At 42.8% G+C, this 19665-nt stretch overlaps 1 protein-coding gene across 3 annotated transcripts in view; it reads right to left on the reverse strand.

Moving 5' to 3' along the window:
* The window catches only part of LOC133951959 (heterogeneous nuclear ribonucleoprotein C-like), a 38601-nt gene extending 19160 nt beyond the window's left edge, over positions 1-19441 (reverse strand). The window contains exons 1-2 of one of the 3 annotated variants that reach the window (XM_062386217.1): positions 19278-19441; positions 13332-13407 (exon numbers count right to left, since the gene is read on the reverse strand). In XM_062386217.1, the coding sequence (XP_062242201.1) occupies positions 13332-13407; positions 19278-19299 (98 nt within the window). In that variant the 5' untranslated portion in view covers positions 19300-19441. Of the gene's footprint in view, positions 1-13331; positions 13408-15050; positions 15395-15499; positions 15606-19277 lie in introns of those variants that run through there. The other 2 variants (XM_062386232.1, XM_062386226.1) reach the window with 2 other exon arrangements.
* Positions 19442-19665: the final 224 nt, after the last annotated feature.

A 19665-nucleotide genomic window follows, 5' to 3' on the forward strand; every position in this document is an offset into this window, starting at 1 on the left:
TCAGTAGTGTTGATGATGTGTCCTAATCCTCCTGGAGGCAGAGTGTTTGGAATGGGATAAGTCAGTTTCTTCTGTGTGACTTAAGACCATCTGCAGACGCACAAAACAAACTGAGCCAATGACGCTTCTTTATACCAACTTAGACGAGGTCTTCCATATTTCAGCTTGTAGTTAGAGCTCAGTGGGAAAAGTGAGCCGGTTAACATGTCATCTTCCTATTATTTACGCCATGCAAGTAAATACCTCATCATACATGTATGTATGTGGCCTCTCTGCAGGAGGGCCAACCGCTTGAGCTCGTTGCCATTCATCAAAAGTGCCGGGTCTCGCTAGGAGCAGTAATTGGAAATTTCAGAGTTCAGGACACTTAGGGCTAATTAGCTGCATTACACAGCGGTAAGGTGACGGGTGACATCCAGAGGCCCCTCCCCCCGCACCCCTTTCTCCGTAAAGAGCACGAGGAGCATGGATATCAAGGCGCTTCCTCTAACAGGGGTGACTATCTCCGTCAAAACCGGCTAATACAGCGCAAAGTTAAAAAGGTTACCCAAGGCTGCCCGGAGTAATTAATCCTTCCAGCCTTTTCATCTCTGTTGAGCTCCTGCGTCGTCTCCATGTCCTGAACTGTGCTGTTGTCCTGAAGTCATTGAAGAATTAAAAGCTAAAAGTCCTCTAGGCTCAATCGCACGAAGGGCAACGCAGCACGCGCTAAAATGAACTTCTCTGCTTCCAACTAAAAGTACAAAGACCTTTTCGGTTTTGGAGTGTGCGTGTGTGCGTGTGTGTCTGTGTGTCTCTGAGTCTGGTTTGACTTTGTCATCCTGCAGAACAAATCCTCTTCTTCTATCGGACAGCGACAGAGGATCAGAACATTTAGGGGATATCTAGAGCAAATAATAAGCTGCCATTCAGAAAGGCTCTCCTGAGAGCTGTCTGTGTTTTTAACTGTGATCGACAGGACTGACATTTGCTAGGTCAACCTCACACTGCAGTCTGCGATCCTCACTGGGCAAAAGTTTAACCTCAGCCAACAGCGGCCGTGCTCTGTCAACAACCTCCCTGTGTTTGCCTCATTCTCGTTAATGATGGAGAAGGAAAGAGGCGGAGGGAGTGAAGGCAGAGAGATGTGGCAAAAGGAAAGAAGAGAGACGTGGCTGCCGATGGCGATCCAAGGGTCTGTGTTAGTTTCAGTCTTGAGCCCTTTTTCCACTGGTCACCAAACCCACTAACATCTGGCTTCCGTCTACAATGGGAAAGGATACAATCGGCAAATGACTCTGCAGTATATTTATCAGCTCCGATCATCAGTGATTGGAAATGTGACACCCGGGGGAACGCTCTGTTTTGGCAAGACAGCAAGTTGAGCAACCTTCTCAGTTTGTGAAGTCAACCATGAAGCAAGGGGGGAAAAAAACTGAGAAGTCCACTGGCAATGGTAAAGGAGGGACCAGTGCACATGTTGTTTAAAAAGCAAATGCACATGTGGCCAACGTCTGAACACTCATGGGTGTGTTGTTGTTGCTGCAATATCGTGGTGCTTTCAATCAACAAAATCTGCAGTGGTAGGGTATTTAACTGTTATTTTAAGGGAACATGTTTTAAATAGTAATATGCACTTACGCAGGTGGGTTGCAATATGTGCATACACACAGGGATGGTCTGGTTGTGCGCTGTAGACCGTGCACTTAGATTGATAATGCAGCTCAGAGAACAACAGTCGGGCAGTAAAGTGAAGAGGCCATTAGTAGAATTTTGAGATCCAAGAAACCTGCAGCAGAACAAAACACTCAAAACAGAGAGTCCACAGTATTAGAAAAGGTATGAAGATAGAAGATTTTTCAAGAGCAGCTATGCCATCCTAACAAACCTTCTGATACAGCTTTAACACATGTGGCTTTAGTATGGCTCTGTAAGAAACGTTTTTTTCTGAATGTTCAGGGCTGACTGAACACAGTACTGAGTTTATAGACCAAATACTTTTGTTAGTTTTTTCTAGAAATAATATTATTTTATATTTAATATAATATTGAATTTGTGATACAATTTTACACACTGTTTTGTTTTTTTATACAGCCAAACGCTGAACGGAGCTCTTATGGTGCGTTTAGACAGAAAAAGGCAGCGCAGTCGATTTGACCGGGGCAGAGCAACTTGGAGTGAAGATGGAACCATGCAAGTTTTTCATCTTGATCTTTTCCTGGGACTTTACAAATCTCCTTCATACACATTCAAAAAAACGAGGAAAAAGACAGAATGGAGAGAAATAGAAAGACTTTGTAGATGTACCAAAGCACAAAAAACATGCATGTGTCACTGGCCATAGGTACACATGTGCCCACTTCCAAAATGACTGAGATATAACAAAAACCTAACCATGTGAATATACAGCTTTACTAATCTAAAAATAATCCATATAATGTAAATATTTTTGTGTGGGTATTTTGACAAAAACAAGGAAGACTTCTACACAGGTGTCTGTTGCAAGCTACAGCACAGACAACATGTGTGCAGTAAGTGCGCTTGGCGTTTGGGGCAAATATCCGAACAGTTCAGTTTCAGCTCGACAATGGTTTAGGGTTCCCAATAAAATTATATTTAAGTAACGGTAAAGGCTGACATTTGACATGTGGTAGTTATAGGCTTTGGTCATAGGATAATGATCTCCGTGAACGGAAGGTCATCTAGGTCATCTAGACAGCAGGATGGAGGCGGGTGTGATATTTGAAGGGCATTCATTGGTTGGTATCGCAGGTTAGACTGCAAGAATAAATTAAGTGTGAAACTGGGGGTCGGTTGTTAAGTGTGTGTGTGTGGGTGTGTGTGTGTGTGTGGGTGTGTGCGTGGATGCCAAATGTGGAAGAGCATCTCTGGCCTGTCTTTGCAGAAGCATTAATTAACATAAGCTGGTCATCAGAGAGTTTATGCGCTTGGCGCCGAGGCAAGAGGACAGCTAAACCACACCAAGGTGTCCTGTTAATGATCCGTCTCTAAATTTGCATCTGTCTTGGTATCACGGCAGCTTATACATGGGAGCTGCTGCTTTCGATCCCCAATGAAATTATAAAATATGTTCCGCTAAAAACGCTTTACCTGAAATTCACTGAATGCTCCAGTTTTTAAAGGAGGAAATTTATTTGGATTCATGAGCGCTTGGCCAGTCAGCTCATTGTAGCGCTGATAATCACTGGTATTATTGTAGTATTCTTTGGGAAACGCAGCTACTTTAACCCACACACTCACACTTTTTTTTATAAACTTACACACTCATCTTCTCTCCCTCTATTCCCCCTTCTAACCCCCATTACCCCTCAGTGCTGACAGAGAGCTTTTCCAGTCCAGGCCACAGAGAAAGGTCTCTCATGCTGCCTCCCAAATGCTGACTTGCTCAAACACCCTGATGCTCAGCCCTCACTCTTTTCCCTCTGCACTGCCCGTATCGCTCCCCTCACCCCATTTTCTGTGTCACACTGCAGCTCTCTCTGACGTCAAAATGAACTTGGAGTTTTCTCTGCGTTCAGGTCGCTGGCCCTCGCTCTGTTAAGTTGCTGCCAGCTTCAGGTTCTGGTGACCCACACAGCGACAAAAAGTGAGAGAAAGCACAAGCAAAGTCCACAAACACTTTTCTGGAACATTGAGGCGAGGGGTGGTGTCTGTGTAGCTCACTGTTTTTTTTTGAGTTTTCTGACGGAGGTTTCACAGTGATCACAGTGTTGACAAGAGGAAATAAATAATTAGCGAATAAACTTTCTGTTACAGAGGCAAACTTGAACATTTTAGCCATTTAAAGATATGATCTCTGGAAAATGTCTGGGAAATGTCTGGATATTTTCCTGACTTGCCTCTCACATCTAAAGAACGCAGCAAGAGATTGTTCAGGTCAGATGTGCACTATTTGGAGCACTATTTGGTGATCCAACTGCTAAAAGCAGCTGGATCACACCTCTCTTTCACCCTGATGCATCAATTGGATGTTAAAAACATCCTCAACATTACCCGGTCATTTTTCTCTGGGAGAGGGGGGGCTGGGAGAATAACTTGTCCTCATATACAGAACCTCTGGAAAATTGTAGGAAAATTGCAGTCTTCAGTGAATCTCGGCTGTGGCTAAACGCGAGATTAGATTCGAGAGCGGTCGTCCTCCAACCAGAAGGTCGGCAGTTCGATCCCAGACTTCCCCATCTGCATGCCAAAGTGTCCTTTGGCAAGATCCTGAACCCCGAATTGCCCCTCATAGAAAAAAAAATGCTGCTAATATTTGCACTGTATGAATATGGGTATGAATGGGTGAATGGCAAACTGTACTATAAAGCGCTTTGTGTGGTCATCAAGACAAGAAAAGTGCTATATAAATACAGACCATTTACCATTTATCTCTGAATGCAGCTTTAGAAACACACTTAATTAAAAATTACCTTAAGTAGCAGGTACTTGACTTTTCATTAGAGTACTACACACAGTCACCGGCAGCTGTGGCAGGAGTCGCTACACTCCTGTGCTGGACTTTCCACGTGCTTCCAGAGATTCTTTTGAATGATTGTTTATATGGTTTTATTTTTACTGGGCCTGGAGAGGCAGGCTGCTCCCCTAAGCTGACAGACGCCCTAAATGCAAGACGCTATATTGATCGTCTTTCCTCCGGCCTCTCAAACAGCCCTGCTGAGGACACATTAAATGTGTTATAAGTCATTAAGAGCTCGAGGCCTCAAATCTTACCTGTCTAACTTAAAATATATTGACACTTTGTGCTCGCACAAACTTTTTATTTTTTAAAGGTAGCCTCGGGATGGGTGTGCTGATGCAGGAGCAGAGTGTGTGAGAGCTTGTGTGAGCCATTTTGTTTATGTGACTGTGTCTATACACAGTATCTGTACAGTGCTGAACACTGGGGAGCATGTGTTGTGTGGGGGTTGTGTTGGGTACACGCAGGGACATAGTGTGTGTGTGTGTGTGTGTGTGTGTGTGTGCTTGCATGCAATTGCCTGTGTGTGAGAGTATGTGTGTATACAGGGAGCAGGCTCGTCCTCTTGCTGCCCCGGGGGCTCAGAGCCCATTTCCTGTTGTGCAGTGTGATAAGTTTCCCTGTCAGATCCTCCCAGCACCACTATATTTCTGATAAGCTCCACTGCTAGTTTTCCCGACCTCTGGCACAGAGATCAATTTGAGATTGATTCAGAATGCCCTGCTGGGCCGAGCTGGAAGATCAATTTGAGATGGATTGTTCCCGCCAGGGGGCCAATGACACGCAGTGCAGTGCTCACTTGCTCTGCCTCCTTTGCTTTCCTCACCCCTCACTGTTACTCCTTTCTCCCTCTGCATTTTTTCTCCGCTATCTACTCCTCTCTCTTTCAATTGTTTCACACTTGTCCTCTGTGATATCATTAACTCTGTGTCTCACCCTGCACATTTGCATCAATCCTCACCCATGCCTCCATTTCTCCCTCTCCCAGCTGCTTCCCTTACTTTTCTCCTCCCAGAGTCGAGTAGTCAGTGTAGGGATAGAGATGACTTCATTAGCAGAGGGACCAACTCCTGCAGAGTGATAAGTCTGCAGGACAGGGGAGATGGCTCATGTGACTTGCTTTGCACACAGCCACAGAATATATGGATATAAACTACCATGCACACATGCACACACACAGGGACACATAGAAACACTTCTTTTTTATTTTCTCATGTTACGTGATCTTGGTCACTGTTGCCATCAATGCTCAGAGCTACTGGTGTCACCACCACCTGGTCATGACCTTATCTCCACAGAACATGATTTCCACCACCTCCCTCCCTCTCCTCATACCTCCCCTCTCTCCATCCACACGTCTCCTATCTTCAGTTGTTCTCTGCCGTCTCGGAGGCTTTGGCTGTGGCCCCCGACACCAGCAGGTGCACTCTCCTCCCTGACCTTTTCCCCAGCAGTATGTCCACCTCTGACTGCACTGACCTTTACCTATAGTACTGCCCCTCATGTTGTCTCCCACAGGAACGGACCGTGGACAGCAAATCATCTGTGCATCCATGCAGAGAGAAATCCGACAAATGACAGAAGGAAAATGAAAACAGCAAAAAACGAAAGCAGCAGTTACACCCTGGAATTGCTGCTGGAGTGAAAGGGGAAGGTACATCAGGCTTTGGTGAATAGTTAGTGGGCTGTTTATGGCCATGGCACAAGCAAAAACTGCCACCCAATTGATATGCTTGCCATTCAGAGTCCCTGGCTCACCCACAAAGGGATAGTGTGTGAGGACGCTGTCGAGGCTGCGAGCTTCAAACGAAACCTTGCGCACAAAGTGTCATCAGAACTAATTTAAAGGCAAATGTTTGTACTGTAGCTGTTCTACACTGCCACACTCTAAGACAAGTTGAAAACCCTGTCATCATGGAGAGTCGACTATTCACAGGAGCTGCATAGCTTCAATTACTGCTCCGAGTTTCTATGCCACCAACAATCATTACAGCTTAGTTGCTCTGCATTTTTTCTAAATTCATATGAGGTCACTGTGACCTTTGACCATTGAAATCGATTTAGTTAATATTTCGTTCCAAAAGACAACTGGTCAAAATCTGAAGAAATTCCGTAGAGTCCAACTTCAGTTATCATGTTCAAGAAGCCAAATTCAGGTTTTTTAGGTCACAGTGACCTTAAGCTTCGACCACTAAATTCTGATCAGGTCATCGTTGACTCTATATGAAAGTTTGTATCAGATGGATGTTCCTGATGAATCATGAAATAACTGTGAACCTTCGAATGTCCAAGTGAATGTTTGTATCGAATTTAAAGAAATTCCCTCAAGATGATCTTAAAGGGGACATATTATGCCGTTTTTACCACAGTTGATATGGTTCCTTGGGGTCTTAATGAAATGTCTGTAGCATCTTTAGGTCAAAATACTACAAGGATCATTTAAAACAGCACCTTTTTACCCTGTCTAAAAAAGTCCTCCTCAGATTGACCTGTTTTGAGTGCCCCCCCCCTCAGCCCCAGTGAGCCTGGCTGCGAGAGCCCCAGCTCCCCAGCGCAGCCCCGCAGTTGTAGCTTGAGCTGGCGCTGCAGCAGCCTCCTTCCACACTGTTGAGTCAACGTTTAGAGGTGTCGGGGGGGTCCCTTGTTTATGGGGCCACTTAAATGTCTGACGGGTAGCAGCAGCGAGCTAACGCTAGCATTAGCTCGCGAGCTTACGCTAGCCGGGCTCCACTGGCCCGGTTACCTCGCTTGTCGAAGGCCATGTAATGAGACTCCCTACAGTGGCATGGTGTGACTATGACGTTTATTTCGTAATCCCATTCGACGCACTCTAGCGTATCGTTTCTGACATAGAGGAACCACAACAAATCAAGGGAGTTGTTTTTCTCCAGAGTTTTGGGACGGTAGACAAGCCAGATACCCAAATTAATGTGTAGAAGCACTACAAAAGTGGAATTTTCATAATATGTCCCCTTTAAGATATTGAAGAGATCGGACGGACCACCTGAAAACAGAATCCTGTCACTGGCACACAGGAGTAAAAATCACTATTTAATATAATTAAATAGGTGTATGTGTAACTATCATCTTTATTTCTTTCTCATAATCAAATCTATTTTGGCCAATAACAAACTTGATACATTTATTTGAACAGGATCACAAACTCCATATCTGTACAATCTTATCTTTGGAAAGGACTCACAATAACACCTCCATTTATTTCATGTCACACTCAAATCTCGTTGTGTTGGGAAAGAGAACGTTTCAGTCTTGTTACACAGTTTGTCATAAGAGCTGATTGGTCACGTTGTGTCTGACATGGCCAGACCAACACTGCTGCTCCCAAGGCAAACACTGATACATTATTCACACAGGCCCAGAACTCTCTCCACACTTCATTTAACTTCATTTTACAAATGTGCTGACATAAGCAGAATGCTCTTGCTATTTGTGAAAAACTAAATGGCAAGAAATTCATCACTGTGAGCTGCAGTGTACTCTCAAGTGCTTTTCAATGTACAACAATGAACAAGGAAAACCACCATCCCGCTGCAGTGGGTGATTTTTCTCCTGTATGGGTTTTTCTTATTTTATTATTGACTTTTTCATGGATTCATGTATAAGAACAATCAAATATCAAGTATGTCCTACAATGACTGAAAGTGGTGGCCTGCAGGATGTTTTTTATACCATTCACAGAATCACACAGCACCAGTCATGAGCTCACATCACACTCCTGCATGAATCATGAGGAACCACTTCACATCATCAACTGACAGCCACACAGGAAAGAGGGTAACGAGCACTATGTCGTCTCTGTATATTATGGTTATTATCTTTGTCAAGGAAGTTATGTTTTTGTCTGTGTTTGTTTGTGTGAAGGATCATGCAGGAGCATCGCCCAAGGATGAACCGGTCTATTCTGGTGCGGATACAGGATTTTTTTCCATCTTCATCACCATTGCAAGCTTTTTCAACATTTTCCTGGATTTCTCACAGAACATTCATGGATCTTACTGATAAAAATCGGGCATATTGATGGGACTAATATTTATGAGAGTGTGTCATTTGTTGCAGATCCCCCAAAAAATAGTTAAATATAGATTCATATGGGATATAGGTTTATTAGTAAGTTGTTCAGTAGGATAAAATAAAAGCTGCTGAGCAGATTTCCAAAAAACTTGGTGAATGGATGGAACATAGGCCAAGAAAGAATCCACCAAATTTGAGATAAAGTGGTTTTCTTTTACATTTCAACAAATTTGCCAGCGAATAAATCATTGATCCTGAAAAAAATGTTAGGAAACTAATATTTATGAGTGTGTGGAATTTGGTGCAGATCCAAATAAAATCCAGATCTAGGTTTTTCTAAGCAAGAAAGTGTTGTACTAGTTGTCACATTAGCAATAAATGAATATGAATGTAATCATACTGTCTTGAATGATTAAATGCACCTGGCAGTATATGGCCCTGTTTAACATACACCTCATATATTTAAAAAATGGTTATAGCTTGTATAAAAAAGTCCATGATGTGTGTGTAGAATTAGCTGTGGGTGGGTATCATAGCAGCTGGCAGGCAGACAGCTGTGTAGAGACGATCAGAATGATGTTAGCGAAATATGTCCAGAAATATATGTTGTTGTCTTTGGAGCAGATTGCCTCTGTTTGCCCTCTCACTGCCTGTGGTGTTCCCAGATGTGAGCTGGCCATTCCTCAGGCGACACACACATATACCCTCTCAGAGCAAGAGACACCGGAAAACAATTTAGATGAAGAAACATGTGACTGAAAATATACAGCATACCTTTTCTATTCACAATGCGAGAACATTGTCTGTTAAAGAGGACCATTCTGGTTTATCAATTTATTTTTGATAGTTTGGAACTAGATGAGATATATGCCGATGTGGACAAGAGGAAAATGGGGCAGATTTCAGGGAGTTCTTGATAATTGCGGAGGCGTGTCTGATTTGAAAAACTTTACACAAACATGAGCAAAAAGCTGAAAATGCCGGCAGCCCGCCTCAATGTTTACTTTTATTCTGAAATCACGTTTGATCACACAAGTTACTCTGAGTTTTCAAGGAAGTGCCGCTCAGAAATCTTTTGTTCCGTCACCAACTGTGGTTCTGTTTCTGGACTGGATCTTCTCACAATTGTGTTCTCACCATTTAATGTGGTCTTTATATCATGTTTGTGAAATCATTTAAGATTTGATAATCCTCCAGTGTGCAGCAGGCAAGAGGCACATGGCCAAATCACCTAGACAAAGCAGGATGGAGTAAGAAATTCGCATTCAGATGAAAGTTCCCGATAAAAAACATGCAAACAACTACGACAAGAAAGTAGAAACAGGATGTTAGTCTGTAAACTGTGATGGGTGTCAGTTTTAAGGCCCATCACAGTCTTCCAAATAGATTTGAATTCATTCTCTAACCCAGAATGATCATCTACTATTCCTCTTCTCTCATCGCACATCTTTGTGGTGATGCTGACACATTCCTAGATCTCAGCAATTCCCTTAATTAGTACAAAGTTATTAAAAGCAATGGAAATAACGGCCAAAAGCAAGACAATAAGATCCACAGTATAATAAACTGGAGTTATCTTTAATTAATCGCCCTAGCATGAACGCATGTGACCCATTTCCTATTACCCTCCTATCATCCTTGTATATCTCTCATCATCAGATTAGCCTTCAAGTTGTGTCCCACTGTGTCTCACATAGGACAAATCACCCACTGCTCCTGACAACTCGCACCATGATGCCTCCACCTCTGCTGCTCCCATCCGCCTCTCTGAGCCCATTTGACAGATGGTTCTACTGCAATGTTTATGTCCTAACTCAAACTAGACTCTGACCGGCCCCACTGACAATTAAAACCGATGAGAGAATATTAAAAGAAGCAAGTGCATGGAGAAATCAGACGGAAATAACAGAGACCAGATGCTCACTTTACATCCTGAGTGATCAGGCCAGTACCATCTCCGCCCTCTCTCTCTGCCTTGTTCCTGCTCTTCTCCGCCGAGATGCAAAGTGGAGCAGTTATTAAAATGAGCGCTGTAATAACCCAGACACGGGCTGAGCATTTAAACTGAGGAAAGCTATGACTTTGAGTAGCTCAGATCTAATGTCTGGGACGATATTTGTACAGACACAGGGTTGCCCCTGTTATCCTTCCTGGCTCATTGGAATGACTTCCATTCATTGTGCACAGCCTAACCCAGACTTTTACCAATCCACATTTAACATCTTACCCCTTACATTCCCCTCGACCCCAGAATTCCAGTTTTGTCTCATTAGGACCAAGCTTTGGTCCTTGTGAGATCTACTGGTCCCGACATGGTCCAGTGTATAAAGTGGAAAAGGTCAGAAAGAGGGAGCAAACAAAAGTATACCAAGACACACACTCACACAAACACATTCTAGTCCCTCTATCTTAGGCAGTGCACTCACTGGCAAAATGCATTCCCTTGGCCCTTTCAACTTATCTTAACCCTCACCACTAAAAACCCATAAAACCCTTAGACAGCTTATTGAAAGGCCAAAATGTCCCCACGGTCCCAAATTGTCCTCACGCCGTGGTTGTTGGTCCTCACAAAGATATCTGTGCACACACATAGGACTCTTCATCTAGCACCTGAGCCTGACTATACAGGCCACACACCACAGTGAACTTTTGTAGTAGTGCACTGGAGTGCGTAAAGGCCGTGGCTGCAGCAGCATCTGGGCTGTGAAACGAACGCCGCTCCCTTCACCCAAACCCTCCTACCACAGCTGGGGCTCGCCAAGCTAGAGGGGAAGTGTGACAGTCAGGAAGCGTGAACGATAAATGATGACAAAACCCTCATGTTGTCTGGGGTCGATGTTAAGCAAATAGCCAGGGGAACACACATGAGAGAGAGAGCCAGTGGGACGAGCAGCTGGGGATGGATACATGCCTGCCTGCGTGAGACAAGATATTTCTGGGAATACATGAACATACATTTAACATAAAAGCTGTTATTGGGTTTAACTGCAGATAGAAGTTGAAATTGATGTTGTTTTTTTGCTTGATAATCTTTTTTTTAAAAGCAAGAATAACAGTTCAACTGCCGGCAACGTGAATGGTATTGGATCAGTAGATTACACGACTTTCTTCGGCATGGGTTAGAAAGTTTTTCAGAAAGTAATCTAGGCCACAGGCGGCGTTTAGCTTGCAAGCTCGGTGAGAACAGTGGGAGGAGGGAGGAGATGGGGCACAGCGCTGGCAGCAGCACACAACAGGATTATTGGAGTCTGGACAGAGAGATTTTTGGTGGCTGTCACAATTTACATTTGTGACATGCGCTATATTGTAGTTTCTGTCTCTAGGAATTTATCCTGATTGTTTGTGTCAGAGAGAAAGAGCCGTCTTTGTAGCCGCGAAACGCTTCGCTGTGTCCAACAGCTAGGTCGTCCTTTGGTGCTGAGCAGACATTATTTAATTCATTTTAATGCCTTTTTGCTGCAAACAGCTGCCTGTTGCCGAAAATAGCTCAATAAGAGTTGATTAGACTGAACCAAGAGAGCCTGCGTGTCACATCTGAGAAATATAACGGGCCCAAGCTATGCCAAGGGCGATACCTCAGGTGGGCTCCATTTATGGTTAGTCATTTGGTGTGCCAGTGTGTGTGTGTGTGTGTGTGTGCATGTGCATGGTGTATGACTAAAGCTCATTAATGCATGCTTGCACACGGTTGAATAACTACATGGCTGAATGGGCAAATAATGTTTGGGGGCTTAAGGTTAGGCAGACATGGTCAGAGGGAGCACAGGCGGAAAGCCACATTAACTGTTCTGAAGGACACACTGGGGACATGATATAAATAAAACCGTACACTGAAATATGTATACAACTGTATACAACTGTATATCTATATACAACTGCAGGATTCGATGAACCCAACAGAGGGACAGGAAATTGAACTGTCAGTTATGCTGGAAAACATATGTGGAGTCCCAGTTACGCAGAAGCGCATAATAATAATAATCACATTGCTGATTATGCTCGTGACAATCTGTTCATATTTATTTTCTGCTCTTGTTCATATTCCTAACCCCACTCTGCATTTTGGTGTCCTCAGGCAGATGTCCTGCAAACTATTCCAAAATAATTTATTATGTTTACCGAGGCTGCTTTTATGTGAGCATCTCTCCTCTCATTGTCAGCAAAAAGCATTGTGCCTGTATGGATGCAGCCATTCACAGACATTTTCATTATCATTTTTTTGGCGTCTTTAATCTATGTTTTCACAAACCCAATTTATATTCATCCTTTTGCATACCTCTATTCATTTAGCGATGCTTCCTAAGAGCATTTTCTTTTTGTTTCTGTGTTGTGTACAGTATGGCAGACAAGAGCGGAGAAATGGGAATCAAACCTCCATACAGACGCAGAGTATTTTTCTGTGCTTTATGTTCATTAGCGTAGCTCAAGCCTACAGAGCTGCAGCTGGGGCACAGGGTGCAGTACACTTCAAGGAGAGAGTTGGGGTGGGGTGGGGGGGTGGGGGGAAGAGTAATGAAGACACGGATGAATTCAAACAAGTCCACACACTGTTACCCTGTCTCTCTCCACCAGCAATACAGAGTCATCAACCCCAATCATACGTGTGTGCTGCATTAACAGATGGATTAAAACATTGAGTGATGGAGACAGCCCCTCTGGCTAAAATCGATACCAGCTTACATTCACAGCTCGTGTGAGGCTAATAACGAATAATGCCGCACTGATTACAACACTAAGGTGCAGCTATTGAGTTACAGATAAAGGGGCTCCAGCAAATAACAGAGTGCATGATTATCTCTGAGTGTGCAGGGGTGGAACTGTGTCTGTGTTTCCTACTCACCCGTAAGTGGTGTTGCTGGCTCTCTTGCTCCCCGCCCTGGAGCGGCCGGACTTCAGCTCTCCACTCATGCTCGTGTCTGCACAGAAGAGCGACCAATTAACTTTGTGGTGATACAGGAAAGAGCATCACGGCAGGGCTACAAAGCCCAGGCTCGCAGAAGCTGGTTCAGATGATGAACTAAGCTTTGCACTGTCTGCTCGCGTTCAGCCTCCTCTCACTTCCTCTCTTTACGTCAACAAAATTAACCTAATCTGGTTGAGCTGTAGTCATCATTTGACATGATAATGAGTGGAAGGCTGGCTGACACTGACAGTGGCTGTTTTTCTTGTCTATCCTCGATCACTCTCCACTGATTGCTTCTGCCACTCCGGACCAGCTGCTTACGTTTTTTTGTCTCCAGTGTGCACGCCTACAAAACCTGGTGCAGCTTTAGAGACAAAGACAAACCTTATTTCCCTGTATTTTGTATTTCTTCTCTTTGTATAGCTGTTTTCAGGCTGTGTCCGAAATCACTCACTAATCATTATATCGTGGACTAAATAGTGAGTTCGCAATTTTAAAGTGGTGTGTGAATGTTTCGTGAAGATTGTATTACCTTTATAGTGCACTCATTGTTGCCCACAATGCATTGTGAAAGGTAGAATACAATCGATGGTCACTAACCGAGCATCTACCATCATGCATTGTGCTCCAGACAATTGTATGAAAGCATTTTTTTTATTTTCCCGATGAGCTCACCATTTAGTGAAGCAGGGAAAAGTGGATGAGTGATTTCAGACACAGCCTTGAACTCTGGAAGATATCCAGACCCAATTATCTGGACATTTTGCTGAAATTCAACGTTTGTAAATGTGTTTACAAGTAATGGACAATGTTGGGGGAAATCTCATATTTCATTTACAGCACATGGGCAGAGACGTCTGCCCTTATAGACAGAAGCTATGGACTGTGACAATTAAGCTATTTTCAGACATGGATTCTAGAAAATATCTGGATAATTGCGTTCAGACATTGGTCGGGAGTTCTCCTTTTACATATGAAGAATGTAGGGGGAGATTATCCGGGAAATGTCAAACACTCTTTTAACCCTTGTGCTATAAAAGCTCTTGTTGTCCTCATTGTTCCGATTGGACGTCTTCCTTAGTGTCTTCTACGAGTATGACTCTCATCCGGAGATGTTTGTTTTTTCTATTGGGATCATTATCCCACTGTCTCGCTGTGAATTATCCTGCTGCATTCTTCTCACATGGGTTCACTCAGACATTTTCCAGACAGTTTACTCAGGGAATGGCAGGAGAAGTTCCAGAAAAATATCCGGATTGCCTCAGCATGACGTCCAGTGCATGTCAGAAAGCAGCTTATGATTCTCCATCAATACCTCCATGCATGTGGGACAATAAACAAGGATTCAGGATTTGTTCAGGAGAGGAGAGGAGAGGAGATGAGAGGAGAGGAAAGGAGAGGAGTGAAGAGGAGTGGAGAGGAGAGGAGAGGAGAAGAGAGGAGAGGAAAGGAGAGGAGTGAAGAGGAGTGGAGAGGAGAGGAGAGGAGAGGAGAAGAGAGGAGGCCAGACTGACATGGACAGATGGGGGGTGAATGGAGCGTGACTGGGCCAGCTGCACGTGCACTCACACAGCGTGGTTGTCAAATGGCTGGAAACTACAATTAATTAAGTATGGATCTGAATGTGTGAAAAGAGGTTGGGACACGTGTATGTACCTGTACCTCCCACAGCAGAGATCACTTTCTGGCAGGTTACAGTCAAACTCCTCGATGGCGTCTCTGCAGCCAACAGAGCTTATACTTGAGCTGTGTGTGTGAATGTTTAAGGAATGTCGGGATACCGTCATAATTTTAAAAAACTGCGCCATCAAACTATGGTGAGTCACGCTGTGTGTCTGTGTGTGTGTTTGTGTGTGTGTGTGTGTGTGAGAACACTGAACTGACACGTTAGTTGAGAGGAGGAAACTGAGGCAACAGACTTATTTCCACCATCTCTGGACTAAAAACTCCATCGGAGGAGTTCACAGCGAGAGGAGCAATGTTGTTTACTTTCGGTTTCTGGTCAGAAGGACCCGCCTACGCACGTACACCCACACGCACACACACACACGCACACACTCTGTCTTCCTATTAACCATTATAATGTAGTCAAGAGTTTACTTCACCTATACTGAGAGGAAGCAGTATAATAAGGACACGAAGAATGTGCTTGAAGCAGGACACAACTAATCAACACTATACAGAACTACTTCCGTTGGTGACCCTTCAGAATAAAAGTATGCCTATGATGACAGGAAACACGAATTCACTGACAAACCTTCCACAATAAGGCAACTAAATAAAACAGCTTCCCTAAAAGATTTTGGAATACCCAAACGTTACACAATAAAATAACTAACTGGATATAGTTTTTGATAATATTTCATTTTTTAGTTCATTAGCTATATTATTAGCCATATATTGCTTGTTGTGTGCCTTTTTCCGATAATCGTGGAAACCATGATATTTCCCCTGACAATAATCGTGATATCAATATGTCATATCGTGACATCCCTAGAATGTATGCACATCTGGACTCCCAGAAATAACTATTGTATAGCAATAGAATGAGGTGCATCCCAAACAACTCGTTAAACGCATCCTGGACTCTTTCCTGTCCGCAGACTTGGTGTGACAGGAAAACACAAAACTGAGTATTAGGTATTGTAATGAGCATCAAGACGTCTGATGCCTGATGACACAGAGAGAGGAAAAGACACTGCTGAGTCTCAGGCTACAGGAGCCAAATATCAGGAGGTATCAGACTGCTATTCTGTAAACAAAATCTTCTCTAGCTTCACACAGACACACAGACACAAAAACAGATAAAAAATGTATCTGAACACACACACAAATCCTTTTAAGGCATGGCTTCTGTGATTAATCATATCAGAAAAACTAGATTAACCTACCCTATTATAATCACTATACAAACAATTATGAAAGCTATATAAAACACTATTTAGTAGTAGTACACACACATAATAGCATCGATTTTTTTGATGTGCAGTATTTGTCAAAATTATAGGTCATAAACCCCACCTCCTCCATGTTACTGGATGGGACATGGACCAAACGAAAAGTGGAAATACACATCAAATAGATGTTTAATCTCATTAAAGGTAGTCCCAACGGATGCATCTTCAAGTGCATCTTTATCCGATAAGTTTTGCTTTATTTAGTTAATTATGATTAAAAGAAGGAGTGAAAGCTCATGATTGACAGTGGAGACTGACTCATGATTAGTCAAGCGCATGTATCTAAGGAACCTCACTGTGGATTCTGGCCCAATGTGCAAGATGGCAGCGTTCATATACAACATATTTAAGCTCCATTTCTGGATAGTTGGAGGAAGTTGAGATATATCATCCAAACCTTAAATAGGGGCGTTGCTGGCAAATTAGTTTAGTTTATGTAAAAAGCTTTAAAAAAAACTTTTTTATTAACAATGTTCATCTACGTTGGTGTGATTCTCATTGTAGAACAACAGATACAAGCCCAGCTATAAAATGACACATGGATCAAACAATTGTCAGGCATGGTTTTAAAATAGGAGCAAAGAGCACGAGAGGACACATCAAGGTCATACACGATCAGTTGTAATGAGCTCTAAAGTCCCAGGCACAGTTTACAGTCTGTCACCGTGCTTCTTATCAATGCTTGTCAGGCTGAGTGCCAGACAGACGCCAAAGTACTCCATACTACCTGGAAACAAAATCACAGTAACAATGTGGAGAAGCTCTACAGGGCGCTGCAGCCCCGCATCCACCCTGCTGATGATGTGTCCATGTGAACTTTACCAGCTCCAGGAACACTGCTCTGTCTGAACTGTCTCATAAGTTTAGTATACTTTCCTTCAGCTAGATATTTCAGGTTTGTTATTATTATATTAATATATATAATTTAATGTTTGTATTTTCAGTTTTTTTAATAACAGCTTATCAATAAAACTTCACAGAGAGGTAGGAAAGAAAGAAAGAAAGATGGAAAGAGAGAAATAAAGACTTCAAAAATATTGTGCATAACGGTAGTAAACCATAATTTTCTTTCATTTTACTTTTAAATCACAAAACTCTTTTCAGAACAGAACATAATGTGTAGGCTGATGACTCGCAACAAAATAGTTTTGTGCTTTTTAAATCTAAGGAAAAAAATGAGGTTTTGTGAACCTCCTCTGACATCTTTCTTTTTTTGAAATGTTCCATCCAAAAACACAAAAATGTCTGAATGACTGCGAATAATTCAAACTAGATCAGCTGAGGTTGTAAATCTGATTTCAATGCTGTAGAAACAAATCCAAAATTGTTGAAATACTAGGCTTCAGTTAGATATTTTTCTGAGCTTTTCTTTCCCCCCCTTATTTTTAATTTTTTAATTCTAAAACATACAATTGTCTTTAGTTTCTTTTTTTAATTTTATTTGATAAGGACAGTGCTCATTAAATAACAGACACAGCGCCAAAGCTTACTGTATAATTTTCATCATAAACAATTTAAATTAAATGATCTATTACGTATAAATACAAAACTCTATGGTTAAATCATGTTCGTTATGCATCAACACTGAGAATACATTCCCATGACTAAAAAACTATGGCTGATAGAAAAATTTAAACTTACCCACAATTAAAACACATTATAATGAATATGTTAAATGTTTAGTTAATGGTGCAAGATGGATTTCTAAACCTGTTTATTTTTCACATGTATTTAACCTTAAAATAATGAGTTTGTTGTACTCTGTACTCTATGCTCTTTTGTCGCTTTCTGTTTGCGTTCCATCATGTACTTCAACACTTGGGTTTCCATATTAATGTGCACACAACCTTTTAGTCCTCACTTGCCACAGATTGTATTTTTGTTCACTTAAAAGAGAATGTGATTTGTCAAATGTGGAAGTAAAGCTAGTGTATGCATGCCTCCCCTTTGCTCTCTGTCATGCTGCATCCTCTCCGTTTCCTGCACCTCAACTGACCTCAGGTCAGAATTAGAGCCAAGCGGTGACAGTGAAGCATTCATTTACACTCTCAGGGCTAAAATAACAGGCATCTCTGTCATCGTTAAACATGGATTATAATCCCAAAGGATAAAGAGAGCGATTACATAAATGGATGGCACTTTCAGAGTGATGCTTGTGTGATCTTTACACGGCAGCTGTGGAAAAAGATGCAAACGAAAGATCTCTCTTGCATCACAGTTGGGAATTCAGTAGTACTATCACTATATAAAGTGATATATGTATGGTCTCATATAGAGGCTAAAAGATCCCACAATACAATTATACAACTAATAGATAGAGAAACACTTTAACTGTCCAGTCTCTGTAGACTTTGCCTTAACAATCCTGCAGCTTTGTGTGGAGAGAGCTATTTCTAAAGCTATTTTGCGTATCAAAGTTGTGACAAGTACACGTCTGGTTTAATTTTTGTGAATATTTAATCTGCAGGAATATGAACCGTGTATCTTCACTCCGTCGACGCAGAGTAGGATAATAACATAATTAAGCCAGTGGTTGTTTCTGTCTGACAAGCCTTTACACCCGCAGAGAGGGTGCTGACCTTGCCAAAGTGACAAGACAGGACGAGCTTTCATCACATGAACCTCACAGTCAAGAAGTTGTGCACGAATTATAGGGTTTAAATAATAAAGTCCTTAATTGTATTTCCACAGACTGTCCACTCAGGGCTGCATCAAGAGAAACCCACAGGAAACTGCCATGAGGCAAAAGTGAAAAGGAAGCTGGGGTTGAAGTCCAGAGAGGAGCACAGAATGTGAGAAGATGAAGATGAAGGGGAAGAGCAACACAAACACACTGGAAATGATTGTCTCTCAGAAACATTGGGCTGCATGCAAACATCTGCACACACGCACACACACAGACAATGATAAACCCTGGTATACTCACATCTGGGGCTGAACAGGGTCATATCAGGGAAGCCGACCAACCAGCAGACTGGGCGAAGAGAGGCTGGATGTCTTCTCTTCTCTCTGGCAACTGTCTCCCTTTAACGTCCTCTCTGTGCAGTGTGTGTCTGTGTTTGTCTGTGTGTGTTCGGGCTGCTGCTCAACTGACGGACTGATGCGATCCTATTGAGTCAGGGACAAACCAGCCACAGGAGCACTAATGGGATATACCAAGTGTGCTCCTGTAGCAGGGGTGGACGGCGGGCTGTTCCATTAGCAGGAGGTGCTGGCAGGAGGATTGGATGAGTGTGCAGCTGGTTTCCCCTCAGCAACAGGAGCCTGGCTGCAGCTCAGGGCTCCCACATTCCAGCCAGGCGACGAGGAGGCTG

The sequence above is a fragment of the Platichthys flesus genome, chromosome 1 (genome assembly GCF_949316205.1).
Source record: "Platichthys flesus chromosome 1, fPlaFle2.1, whole genome shotgun sequence".
NCBI lineage: Eukaryota > Metazoa > Chordata > Actinopteri > Pleuronectiformes > Pleuronectidae > Platichthys > Platichthys flesus.